General features: G+C 22.6%; 3 protein-coding genes across 3 annotated transcripts; all 3 read left to right on the top strand. All coding sequences in view use genetic code 6, as the record gives it.

The window, feature by feature from the left end:
- Positions 1-613: 613 nt before the first annotated feature.
- TTHERM_00039150 (transmembrane protein, putative) lies at positions 614-3155 on the top strand (the record flags this gene model as incomplete). Its single annotated transcript, XM_972123.2, has 2 exons — positions 614-2783; positions 2863-3155. 2 exons carry the CDS (start codon positions 614-616, stop codon positions 3153-3155), a joined length of 2463 nt encoding a protein of 820 aa, XP_977216.2.
- A 1032-nt stretch (positions 3156-4187) lies between these two features.
- TTHERM_00039140 (transmembrane protein, putative) lies at positions 4188-6511 on the top strand (the record flags this gene model as incomplete). Its single annotated transcript, XM_972122.2, has 2 exons — positions 4188-5390; positions 5768-6511. The coding sequence occupies 2 exons, from the start codon at positions 4188-4190 to the stop codon at positions 6509-6511; spliced, it is 1947 nt and encodes a 648-aa protein (XP_977215.2).
- A 396-nt stretch (positions 6512-6907) lies between these two features.
- TTHERM_00039120 (transmembrane protein, putative) lies at positions 6908-13002 on the top strand (the record flags this gene model as incomplete). Its single annotated transcript, XM_972120.3, has 3 exons — positions 6908-9212; positions 9279-9345; positions 9831-13002. 3 exons carry the CDS (start codon positions 6908-6910, stop codon positions 13000-13002), a joined length of 5544 nt encoding a protein of 1847 aa, XP_977213.2.
- Positions 13003-13616: the final 614 nt, after the last annotated feature.

The following is a 13616-nucleotide window of genomic DNA, read 5'->3' as shown; positions in this document are numbered from 1 at the left end:
ATGAGAATCTAATAAAAATAATAATCTTATTATCTTTTAATAGTTATATAAAAAAAATACATTACAAATTCACTCATTTTTAAATTTCGAAACGTCATCAAATTTAATTAAAACTCAACTAAAAAATAAATGACAATCATAAAATACAAATAATAAATTTTTTAGTCTTTCTTTTAGAATAAAAGCAGAAGTTTTTAATTTGATTAAGTATGACAAAAAAAATACTTTGACTTCAATTTTAAGAAATACTAAAAAGAAGAAAGTTAAAACCTAAGTTTGTTTACCCTTTTTATTCAAATTAAATTAACAATCATTTATTCATTCATTTATTTATTCCTTGATTGATTTACAATTATTATTTTTCTTTAGTTAGCTATCACATTTTTAAATAATCTTAAAAAGTTTAAAAAAATTAAATTTTATTAAATATTTTTTTTTAATTTTAGAAACAAACTCATAAAAAGAAAATTATTTCATTTTTTAATTGAAAAAAAAATTGTAAAAATTTAAAAAAATTATATTGAAGCTAGCTGTATCTCTAATTTTAAAAATCTAAGAATAAACCAAAAATAACTTAAAAGCTATTTTTCGAATTTTTTTTTTGCAAATTTTAATGCATGAGATAAAACTTATTTTTGTTTATTATTTTGAAACAAAAATAAAGATAAATAAATAAATAGAAAATTAAATAAAGTAAATTGTTTGGTGGGTAAGTAAGTTAATAAAATAATAATAAGTTAATCATAATAATAATATGAGATCGTTTACATAAAAAGTTGAAGAATGTCTCAAACTATTTGATATGTATGGGCAGAATGTATAATTAAATTTAAATAAAAAATAAAGATATAATACGGTAATTGGAGGGGTGTTTAGCTTGATTGTTTTTATACTGCTAATTACAGGTTGTTGGTTTTTTGGGAAGGAGTTGATTTATAAGTAAAATCCTTCAGTTGTAAGCTAAGAGAGGTCAGTCGACTGTCCTAAAAGAATAGATGTCAAACCTGATAATCTAATTATCATGATGGGAGTATCTAATGATGACATTTCATTCAAAACTGATCCTACGGTTATGAGTGTAAAGGCAATCTAATAATAATAGGTTCGTTATATAGATCAAAATACAGGCTAATAAGCTATTAAGTTAGTTAATTAAAATAAAAAAATAAGATTTTGTAATGAAAATGATATAGGAATATCTGACACTAAAAGCTACTTTAGTTAACTGAATTACCCTCTTTTGTTTTGTTTTGATACTTAAGAAGAGTCTGTTTATTTTGAAGGAGATTATAACGAATAAGAGTTTTCTTAACTAGTTATTACTTTTGAGAAATGCTAAAACTCTACTTCAAGTTAAATTATTTGTTAGCCAAAAGAAGCTATAGATAAAGCTTTAATGCTCTCTAAACTAGGAGTATTTATGTCTGACCATGTTATAAATCCTTTGGATTTTAAAAATCCTATATCGAATAGAGGAATAAGTCTTTATGCTTCTATGTCTTCTAGTTTCCCCTAAGAGATGAGCCTTTATTTTACAAATCAATACATTGACACTGATTCAGGGATATTTTATTAGGAACTTGAATAAATTAACACATTTGTTTTCGTGCAACAAACATTAACACCATATTTTGGGGGCCCAAATACTCTTGCAAACGTTATAATTAGGCTTTAAAAGCAAAAAGAAAACTATATGAAGAGAACTTATTTAAAATTTGCTGATGTAGTTGCTTAACTAGGAGGTTTACTTAAAATATTGGTTTTGATAGGATTTTTACTTTCTAATAGGATATCAAAGCTATAATATTTTAAGGCGATTATAGATGAAATTTATTAATTTAAGAGTTCAAGCGACAAAGTAGATTTAATACCAAAAGATCATTATAAAAATAATTAACTTAATGATTAAGTTATCAAAAAATAAGACAAAAATTAAATTTAAGTTTAATAAACATAATAGTTAATCACAAAAGATAAATAAAAGAATAAAGACTTTTTATTAAATTAAAATTAAAAAAATTCAATAGCGACTTAATAGTTAATTCCAAATTCACCTAAAGAAAATAGCCAGAATAACTTCAACTCTTTGAATAATATAAATTAATCAGAAATGAAAATGCTTTAATTAGAATCGAAAAGCCTTGTTGAGAATATCATTAATAAAACTAAATATTATTTTTAGAGTACCCATAATATTTTGAGATATTCATTTTCTAATTTTCTTGCATATGCCTTTGCAAATAAATCAAAGTTATCTACTTAGAACTTATTATTTGATTAAGGAATTGAAAAGATATAAGAACACTTTGATATTCTTTATATTTTTAATAAATTGTTAGAAATTGATAAGCTGAAATAAATTTTATTTAATTCTGATCAATTAAAGCTATTTGAGTACATGCCAAAGCCTGTAATTAGCTAATAAACAATTCTAAATGAAATAATTGAGATGGAAAAATTTGAAAATAAAGAGAATGGCAATAATTAAAATAGCAATCTAAGTAATCTATCACCAATAAAAAAAAGTTAGGAAAAAAAGAGCAGTATTTCTAAATAATAAAGCAAAAAAACCCCAATTAATAAAAAATAGAATAAAAATAGAAAAATCAAGAGTGAAAGGCAGCTATCAGAAGAAGCATTAGAGAGTTTTAAAAATATTTTACATCAAAATAAAATATCTAAAATTGATTAAAACTTGATAAAAATAATAGATCCAAGCATCATACAGGAAATAAGTAAATCCAAATATAACTTTTGTATAAATAATTCTGAAGAAAATTAAAGTATATTTTTACAGAAAATTAATTCAACTTTTATACTTGTATAATAAATAAATCATTTTCTAATAATAAAAATTTTAAGGTTAGCAGTAAACTCTTGAAAGCAGATAAAAAGGACTTTATAGGGGATTTTAACAACAAGACTAAGTTATGGATCCATATTTTAATTAAATATAACAAAATAATACAAAAGAAAATAAAGAAATTTTAAAAAAAGAAACTGAATACAAATCAGCAGATGATGAAAATCTATTTGAAGATAATTTTATTTACTTTGTTGATCAAGATGATTCTTCATAATAAGCTAATATTTAATCTCTTTATCTCAGTACCATTAAGCAATCACAAAAAGCAAGCCAATAAAAAAAGAAATGAATATACAATAATTTCGTATTTATTTATTTAGACTTAATAAAAATTATTTTTTTTATATCAAAGTAATCTTTTTTTTCTCAGATTATGTTTATTTTATAAAATATATTTTTCTTTCTTACAATTAAATAAGTTTTTACACTAATTTTATCTCTGAAAAAATAATCTATAAAAAAGAAAAGCTTTAATATATCATGAATTAACAGGGCAAAATAATACTTCTAAATAATATTTAAATTAATAATATTTCACTTAACTCCTATTCATTTTTATAAAGAGTGATTTAAATTTATTTAAATTATAATGATAAATTCATTTTATACCTATTATTTAATAATGCTGTTAATTTTATTTTAATATACAGAATAAATAAGAACTTAAAAAATTGGTTTTCCTGCTGACGTATAATATAATTGAATTCCAATATTTATATATTCACGAGTATTCTTTAGTTTTAAAAGCTTAAAAAATATATATTAAAACCTGTCAAGCTAAAACTGAGGACACTAATAAATTGAGAAATAGCTAAAAATGACAAAAAATTTTTATCCCTATTTAAATTTATTCACTTTTAGATGAATATATACAGTTGTCGCTTTATATTTTGGGTAACATTTTTTGTCTTCTAGTTGCCTAATAATATTAATTATTTTATTTATTTATTAGCATAAACAAATTAAATTTCTAATACAGTTGCCACTTTATATTTTAGGTAACATTTTTTGTCTTGTAGTTGCCTAATAATATTAATTATTTTATTTATTAGCATAAATAAATTAAATTTAAATACAGTTGTTACTTTATACTTTGGGTAACATTTATTGTCATGCAGTTGCCTAATAATATTAAATATTTTACTTATTAGCATAAAAAAATAAAAATTTAGTATATTTATTAATTCCCAAATAAAATTAATAAAAAGAAAACTTTGATTTTTTCATCAAATAATTTCAATTTACTTCCAATTTTTATTTATAACTAAAAAGTTTATAATTAACTAAAAAAAGCAAAAAGCTTGCTAGAATAAAAAAAACGATGTTGTAATAAGTAACAAAATTTTTGAAATAAATAGATATATATGGTCAAAGCGTTTAATTGAGCTTTCAAAAAAAGAACTCATTCAACACTGTTTTTGGCGGATTTATCAGCTTTACTGTTTTATGCAGCTTTTTAGTCGGCTGTTGGTTTTTTGGTAAGGAATTATATTTCAAAGAGAATCCTTAAGTTATTATGCAAGAAAGATCTGTAAATAGCCCTAAAAGAGTAGATGTAAGACCAGATAATTTAATTATTATGATGGGGATTTCAGATAATAATTCTAATTTCTTTAATGATCCTACTATATTTTCTGTAAACGCTGTTTAGCTTACTCAAATCTCTGTGAAAGATCCTACTACTGGCTAACAAACAATTCAATTAGTGAATAATCCAAAAACGATTAAGTAATGCAGCATGAGGGATGTTTAAATACCAGACTTAGTTGATTTTTTTTAGAATCTAAATTATACAGCTTTGTATTGCTTTGATTCTTAAAAGAATGAAGTCTATTTTGAAGGTGATTTCAATTAAAAACAATTTTCTTAACTTTTTGTTTATTTTTAGAAGTGTCAAAATTCTACTTCTAGTTAAATTATTTGCAAATCTTAAGAAGAAATAGATAAATCTCTACTCCTAACAAAGCTAAGTATATTCATATCAGATCATATAATTGACCCTTTAAATTTTGAAAACCCTGTCTCTAACAAAGCTAATACCCTTTATTCATCTACTTCATCCTAGTTTCCATAGGAAGCTAGTCTGTTTTTAACTAATTATTATATAGATACAGACGCAGGAGTTTTTTATTAATAAATGAAGGAATAATAAACATTTGCATTTGCATCATATGAAGTAGCTCCTTTATTTGGTGATCCTAATGTTTTAATGAAAATTAATATAAGGCTCTAAAAGTTAAAAGAAAACTACATGAAAAGATAATATCTAAAACTTGCAGATGTTGTGGCTTAAATAGGAGGATTACTTAAAATACTAATAATCATAGGTGCGTTGTTCTCAGATCCCTTTTAAAAGCTTTAATATTTTAAAGCTGTCATAGATGAAATTTATTAATTTCAAAGTTCAAATAATAATGTGAGATTGATACCAAAAAAATAATAATAATACTCAATAGATTAATAAAATGAAGAAAATCGTGTTAGTATGAAGATATTAAAAAAGGACTTAAAATTAAAAAAAAAGGTAAATTCTGAAGATAATTTTAAATAGAAATCTAAAAGTGATTGTTAAAAATAAAATACAGATTAAGCTTAATCTATAGAAATAATTCAAACATTTAATTAATTAGGCATGAAAAAAAGCATTTAGAATTAAAGTAAAAACATTACAGATCAACTTTTAAATAAAGTTAAAGATTATTTTTAGAGTACTCATAATATCATTAAATATACATTTATTCATTTTTTTGTACATGCATTTCTTCCGTTTATAGTTGGAAATCATCAAGTCGTAATTTTTTAAACTAAGGAATAGCTAGGATATAAGAAAATTTTGACATCCTTTATATTTTTAACAAGTTACTGGAAATTGATAAGCTGAAAAGCATACTATTTAATTAGGATCAATTAAAACTATTCGAATATATGCCTAAACCTACAATAAATGATGAGTCTATTTAAAAAGACATAAACACCCTACAGAATGACAGCTTTAGCGTTTAAACTAATCAATAATAAAAACATAAAAAGTTTAGTTAAACATAAAACATATCAATGAATAATAAGAAACAAATAAAAAAGCTAAAGTAAATTTAGTAAGAATTAAAGCATAAAGATGAAAGTGATATGGCTAAAGAAGCTTATGAAGGTCTCTGTAATATATTGAATAAAAAAAAAATTTCAAAGATTGATGAAAATTTAGTAAAATTTATTGATGCTGAGTTTTTACAGCAAATCTTGTGTTCCAAGTAAAGTTAATAACAGGAAGAGAATGAATAATCTAATATATCTCAAATGCTAAATAGCAGATCATTTTCAATTTAAAACATGCAAGTAAGTTTTAAAAAGGAGATTGACTTTTAAAATCATTCCACAGGAAAAAATCAATCTAAATTCTTTAAAAAAAATAGCATTAATTAATTTACCAACTAATAATCTTATTTCCTTGATTCACCTAAAAATGAGAGACAAAACTATACTTAAATTTAAAATGAAATTTTGGAAGATACTTAAAACTTACAAGATTTAACTTCTTCAAATTTTATTAATTACAATGATTCTTCATACATTCCAAATATATAAACTATAAAAAAAAATGATAACCTGAAATTTATTGTTCCAAATAAAGAAAATTAATCAAGATGAGTAAAACTTTATTTAGATATTTATCTGCTTAAGTATAAAAACAAACAAACAAACAAACAAACAAAAGGCTTAATATAAATAATATATCTAAATTAAGATACTTATTTAACTTAAATAAATATTTTAATTAGTTTCTCAAAGTTTACTTTTATTAAATAATAATTTTACTTAATTAACAAAATAAATGAGCTAGTTTTTATTATTTCATATTCTCTTCATCAATTTCATAAATGTCAATTTATTATTTATTTATTTTAAAGATAATTTAATTTAACAATTTTTACATTTAAAATAAATTACTTTATTATTTTATTCATTTATGTTATTCAAACCAACTAATTGAATAGTAATTTATAATAATTTTTAAACAAATATTAACAAGAATTCCATCAGAAGATGATAAAATAAATTCAAAGAGTTTTGAAATAAATTGATATATACGGACAAAGTATATAATTGAGCTTTCACAAAAAGAATTCATACAACACAGTCTTTGGAGGATGTATCAGCTTTATTGTTTTAATCAGCTTCTTAGTAGGCTGCTGGTTTTTTGGTAAAGAATTGTTTTTAAAAAAAAATCCTTAAGTTATTATGCAAGAAAGATCTGTAGATAACCCGAAAAGGATAGATGTTAAGCCAGATAACTTAATTATTATGATGGGAATCGCTAATAATAATGCCCAATACATTTATGACCCTACTATATTTTCTGTAAACGCTGTTCAGCTAACCCAAGTTCTTATTTAAGATCCTCATACGGGCAAATAAACAGTTTAATTAGTAAATAATACAAAAACGATTAAGCAATGCAGTATGAGTGATGTTAAAATACCTGACTTAGTAAGCTATTTTTAGAATTTGAATTACACTGCTATGTATTGCTTCGATACTTAGAAGGATCAGGTCTTCTTTGAAGGTGATTTCAACTAAAAAGCGTTTTCTTAACTGAATATTTATTTTTAGAAATGCCAAAATTCTACTTCTAGTTAAATTATTTGTAAGTCTTAAGAAGAAATAGATAAAACTTTGCTTTTAACGAAACTTAGTATATTCATGTCTGATCATGTGATTGACCCTTTAAATTTTGAAAACCCGGTTTCTAATAGAGCAATTAGCCTTTACTCAGTTGCATCGTCTTAGTTTCCTTAAGAAACTGATTTATTCTTAACTAATTATTATATAGACACAGATGGAGGAGTTTTTTATTAATAATTGTAGTAGTAACAAACATTTATTTTTGCTTCATAAATAACTACCCCATTATTTGGGGATCCTACTATTTTAATGAAATTAAACATTAGACTTTAAAAGTTTTAAGAAAATTACATGAAAAGAACATATTTAAAATTGGCAGATGTAGTTGCTTAAATAGGAGGATTATTTAAAATACTTATTTTATTAGGTGCTTTAATAACAAATCCTATTTCTAAGCTTTATTATTTTAAAGCTATAATAGATGAAATTTATCAATTTCATAGCACTAAACAAAATGTGAAATTAATACCAAAAAAATAATAAGTATCTATCTAAGTCAGTGAGTTAGATTTGAATTAGTAAAAATCACCTCTAAATAAATAAAAACAAGACTCTACAAATTTATAAAAAGATAAAGATTAAGAGAATTATAAAAAGCAAGTAAAAATGGAAGCTCCATAAGCAATTTTAATGTAAAATACAATTTAAACTTAATCGTTTGAGTTAAATCCATCTTAAAATTATCATCAGTTAGAGAAAAAGAAAACATAAATTTACTCAAATTAAAATATTATAACTTAACTTTTAATGAGAGTGAAATATTACTTTTAGAACACGCATAATATAATAAAATATAGATTTATAAATTATTTTTTTCATGCATATCTCCCATAATGCGGTTGGAAGACCTAGGACCGTAATTTATTAAACAAAGGCATAATTAAGATATAAGAAAACTTTGACATATTATACATTTTCAACAAATTGCTTGAGATTGATAAGATGAAAAGCATACTTTTTAACTCAGATCAATTGAATCTATTTGAATATATGCCTAAACCTACAATAAATGACGAATCAGTGTTAGAAGAAATAAATTTAATTTAGAATAGCCATGTCGTCTGTGCTGCAAATAATCCTCAGGATGAAATTTGTTCAAAATCTTAAAACAACATTTAGAAACAGACTAATAAAAAGAAATAAAAATTAAAACAATTAAGGCATAAAGATGAAACTTAAATGGCTAAAGATGCATATGAAGGGTTAAATAATATTTTGAATAAAAAAAAACTTTCAAAGGTTGATGAAAATTTAATAAGAATAATAGACCCTGAATTTTTGTAGTAAATATAGTAATAAAAATAAAGTAATCTACAAGATGAAAACGAAACAAGTATTATGTCTTCAATATTTAGACCACATCTGATAATCTAAAGCCCTCTGAACAATCTTAAGAAAGAGATAGATTATTAATATCCTTCTTCTGGAAAAAATCAATCTAAGTTTTTTTAAAAAAATTATTAATAAGATTAATAAACGAGTTTCTTTGATTAATCACCATTTTAATAATAAAGTGAAAATAAAAATGATTATTTAGAAAAATCTTCAAATTTAGGAGATTCTTAATATTTTGTAAATCTAAACGAAGCAAATGTATAAGCTATCAAGAATAATGATACTAAAAAATTTATTCCCTCTAAATGTAGCAATAATTAAGCTTCATAAAGTTAATTTACTGTAAATAATATTTAATGAATGAATCAATTGTTAATCTTTTAATGCACTTTATTAGGTCCTCAAATAATCTAATTTACCTAAAAAGTATATTTGAGAAGGGTATTAGTAAATGAAGATTTAGAGTATTTTAAAACATAAAGTTTTTTATACTAAAATTCCATAATTTATTGACAACTTTTTATTTACTTTCATAAATATTATTATATGCTTTTTTTAATATAGTTATAATATTAATAAATTTTTATCAAAATAATTATTTATTTTTATTGAAATAAGTATCTTTTATTTTTTGCTAATTTATTTATTAAATTAAATTTAATTTATTTTTAATTATTTCCTCAAATATTATATGATATGCAACAATAGCCCATCATAAAATGAATGGATTTAACTTACTAAACCATAAAAAAACACATAAATAATAAAGATACCAAAAATACTATCCATAAAAAATATTCATTAAGTGTAATATTTGGGTAAATAGTTAATTAGCTTATTTTGAATTTTAGTGGTTTAAGCATTAATATTAGTAAAAATTGTTTTTAGCCAAGCAAAGTAAATTATAAAAAGAATAAATAATAATATATTTATCTTAGCTAATATTTAGAGACAACATGAAAAGATATAGTTCTGTTTAGCCTAGTCGTACGAACAATTACTAATAAAGTTAAAATTAAGAGTAATAAAGTAACTAGAGCTACAATATAGATGACATGGAAGTTGTTATTACAAAAATTAAGAGACAAGAAATAAAAATAAAGGAACCATGGTGTAAAGTTCCTAGCTAAAAACTGAATTGTGGAAAGAGTCATAATGATTAACCTGAATATACTCACGTGAGTGCTTAAAAGTGGCTAGAAAATAGAATAAAAAAAAGAAATTAAGAAAGGGCTCTTTTAAAAGCACTACAGCTTTAGAAGGAGCAAGAAGAATAATTCAAAGACTGCATCTATTAAGCTTAGTTCAATGATGATATTAATAATAAGCAAGGTAACTAGTAAAATAAGAACTTAATAAATAGCAGTTCATCTTAACTAAGATAGGAAAAAGTTCTTTGGAAAAAGAGAATGATCTATGAGTTGCATGATATTAATCGATTTATGGATGAATACAATTAAGAAAAGAGGCAAGAAAGGGCATTTTAGAAGAGATAAAAGTTCATAGGAGATTTAGATTTTGATGATAGAGACTAAAAAAAGTTAGAGCATCACAAGGAATAAAGAGATAGGTTAAATTAACTACATAAGAGACTGTATGGTCATGAAAGTCTTGAGAGAGTGTTAGCTAAAGGGCTAATAAAAGAACTCTTGCAAGACTTCATCAATCATTAAATTAATATTGGAATAAAGGAAAAAGATGAAATAACTGAGACACTAACTATTAATAGCAAATAGATAAATGCAATTAAATAAAGGCATAATAGTATTGAATAAAAATTACAAAAAGACTCAAAGCCTGTCTCTGTTAATAGGAAAATAGAATAAAACGAGCTTCCGCAGAAGAAGGCGAAATCAAAAAGCTACCATTCGACTTATATAGCTAAAAATTCACCAGACACAAAGACACATCAAAACAAGTAAGAAAAAACAGATGAGGTAGGTAATAAAAATAGATTAGAGAAATATGGAGATGAGAAGGAGTAAGAGAATAAAAACAATTTCAAGACAAGAAGTGATGTCCATTTTCATAATATAGATAAAATAAACAAATAAATAAATTATAGAATGATAAAAAATGATAATTAATAGTACATTTATACATTTGCTGAAAGTTAAGCTATAAGGGATTAGTAATCAGATTAAATAATTCAATAAAATAAGCAAAGATAATCATTGATAGAAGAATAAGTAAGCAGTCAGTATTTTAAGAAAAATGAATAAGAAGAGGCTGTCTCAAAATAAAAATATAACTCATGTAATACAAGAAGCTTTCGAGCCAGTGATCATGTGTCTGGCTCATAATTGAATGGTTCTTAGGATGATATATTTATGAGCATCTTGAATAAGAGCCTTGTTTATTTAGACAAGGACGAAAAGAATATAAAAAATTTAAAATAAAATTTACAAAGCCTAAAGAAAGGACAATCAATAATAATTTAAGAGAGTGACATACAGGAAAATGAAATAGCACCTAGAGAATCTTTAAATATATTAGGAGACTAAGAACTTGGTAAAGATTACTTCAAGTATCTGAGAAAAAATAATGAGTAATAGTAACAAAAACAAGAAGAAGAGATTAAATTGAAATTAAAAGATAATCCTTCTTTTACTAAAATTTTGGCTATGAAAAAAATTGAGAATATATCAAAGTTATAGAACTTCTATGACGATTACATCAATCACATTTAAAAGAAAATATTAAATAATAACGAAAAGGTTTAAAAATTATACGTTTAAAAGCCAGAATACAAAAGCTTATCTGTTTTACCAAACATGTAAAGAAAAGCAGAAATGGAAGAGGAGGAAAAATTAAGAAAGTTGAGAGAAGAAGAAGAGAAAAAAAGAGCAAAAAAAACTAGAGTTTTTAAGAAGTTTTAAAGCTAAAACGATCTAAGTGAGGTAACAACAACAATGAATGCCAAAACAATTAAAATAAAAGAACAAGAAGACAAGCAAGCTCAAACATTTAAATAAGCTTATCAGAAAAATAATGAATAAAATGGTGAAGAAGGTTTTTCATAAATATATGACAAGATACTCTCTATGAATTTAAAAAAAAAATAGATATTATAAGAAAATGGCAATTATCATGAAAATACAATCAAGTTTCAAATTTTAAATACAGCTATTAATGGCAATACATAAAGAGGTTTAACTCCTATAAAAAATTTATAATAGGCAGGCATTTCAACAAGCACGAGATAATAGCATGACTAGCAATAACAAAAATAAGAATAATAGAATACAGAATAAAATAATATATCTTTAAGATAAAAAAGGGATAATTCTCCTTTAACTTAAAATCTTAAATTTATAAATTAAAATAATAACGACTTAAATTGTTTAAAGGAGCAATAAAAGTTTGTTCTTTAATTATAAAACAAACAAGATGACAAAAAATTTAACAATTTCATTCAAAACGATATTCAAACTAAAACAAATCGGTTGTTATAAAATAATTCCCACTTAATAAAGTAAAACACTTCTGACTTGCAAAATTCAAATTAAAAAATTGATAAAATGGAAGGTTTAACAAATGAAATAGTTAAAAATAATAAATTTAAGATAAATATCTAGCAGTAAGAATGTTATAAGCCTACTAATTAATAGGAAATGAATAGTCCTTTAGTTAAGAGAGTTAAAGAAGAAAAAATCTCTAATAATATTAATAAAATAGATTAAAATTAATATTATACTCCTTAAAAAGTTATGAAGGATTTAGAAAACCCATAAAAAGATTAAATTTCTATGAGTAACAGAAATACAACAGCTGAATCGCCTGATATTAAGCTGAAATATAAGCAAACCCAATCTATTCACTCTGCTTAAGGACAAAGAAAAAGTGATAGTGTAGGGAGATTTAGGAGCTTCTAAAATTTAAGAAATGTAAGCATTTCAAATTTACAAGGTTTTGAAAAAGTAAATTAATAAAGCAGCATTTCATTTAAAACAAATGGTTTTTCTAATGCTAGTTTAATCGAAAAAGTTATTAACTTAAATAAGCAGTGCATTTCAGAGAGTTAAAATGTCAATAAAATTAATAAACATATATTGATGAGATAAAAAAGGAATTTGAGAACATTTACAAAGCTAGATAATATGGTGAACAATATTATTTGAAATATTTTAATCAATTTGAAAATTTAAAAAACAAACTATTTCAAAAAAAATATCTTTAAGATCTATACAAAATAATTATTATATTATCATAGTATATTACATATATATATATATGCATTTTAAATATTAAATCTTAATAAAATATTAGAAATAATTATATTTTTTATCAATATTAATAATAATTTTTTTAAGAAAAATAAATTTTTTATAATAGTTGATTTGTTTATGATATAGTGTATATATGTATATATTTTCATTGTTGATCTAATTTAAAAAAAAAAAATTTTAAGATATTTTTTTTGCAAAATATTATTAATAGGATTAAAATAAATTTAATTTAAGAAAAAAAAACAATACTAAATTTCAAACATATTTTAAATTTTTATTTAGATGCAAATTATAAATTGATAGAAATGAATAGTTTATTAGTTTATTTATTTATATTTATTTATTTTTTAATATATATTAACAAAATCAAAAAATATTATCTATTTATTTATTTAGTGTTAAGGAGTAAATATAATCTAAAAGTAGATATTAACTTCTTTATGCTATTTTTAAGTTAATTAGTTATTAAGATATTTATTTAGTTAACTATTTTATACTATTAAGAT

Source organism: Tetrahymena thermophila (assembly GCF_000189635.1).
Source record: "Tetrahymena thermophila SB210 genomic scaffold scf_8254667, whole genome shotgun sequence".
Lineage (NCBI taxonomy): Eukaryota > Ciliophora > Oligohymenophorea > Hymenostomatida > Tetrahymenidae > Tetrahymena > Tetrahymena thermophila.
This window is presented reverse-complemented; position numbering and strand designations above follow the sequence as displayed.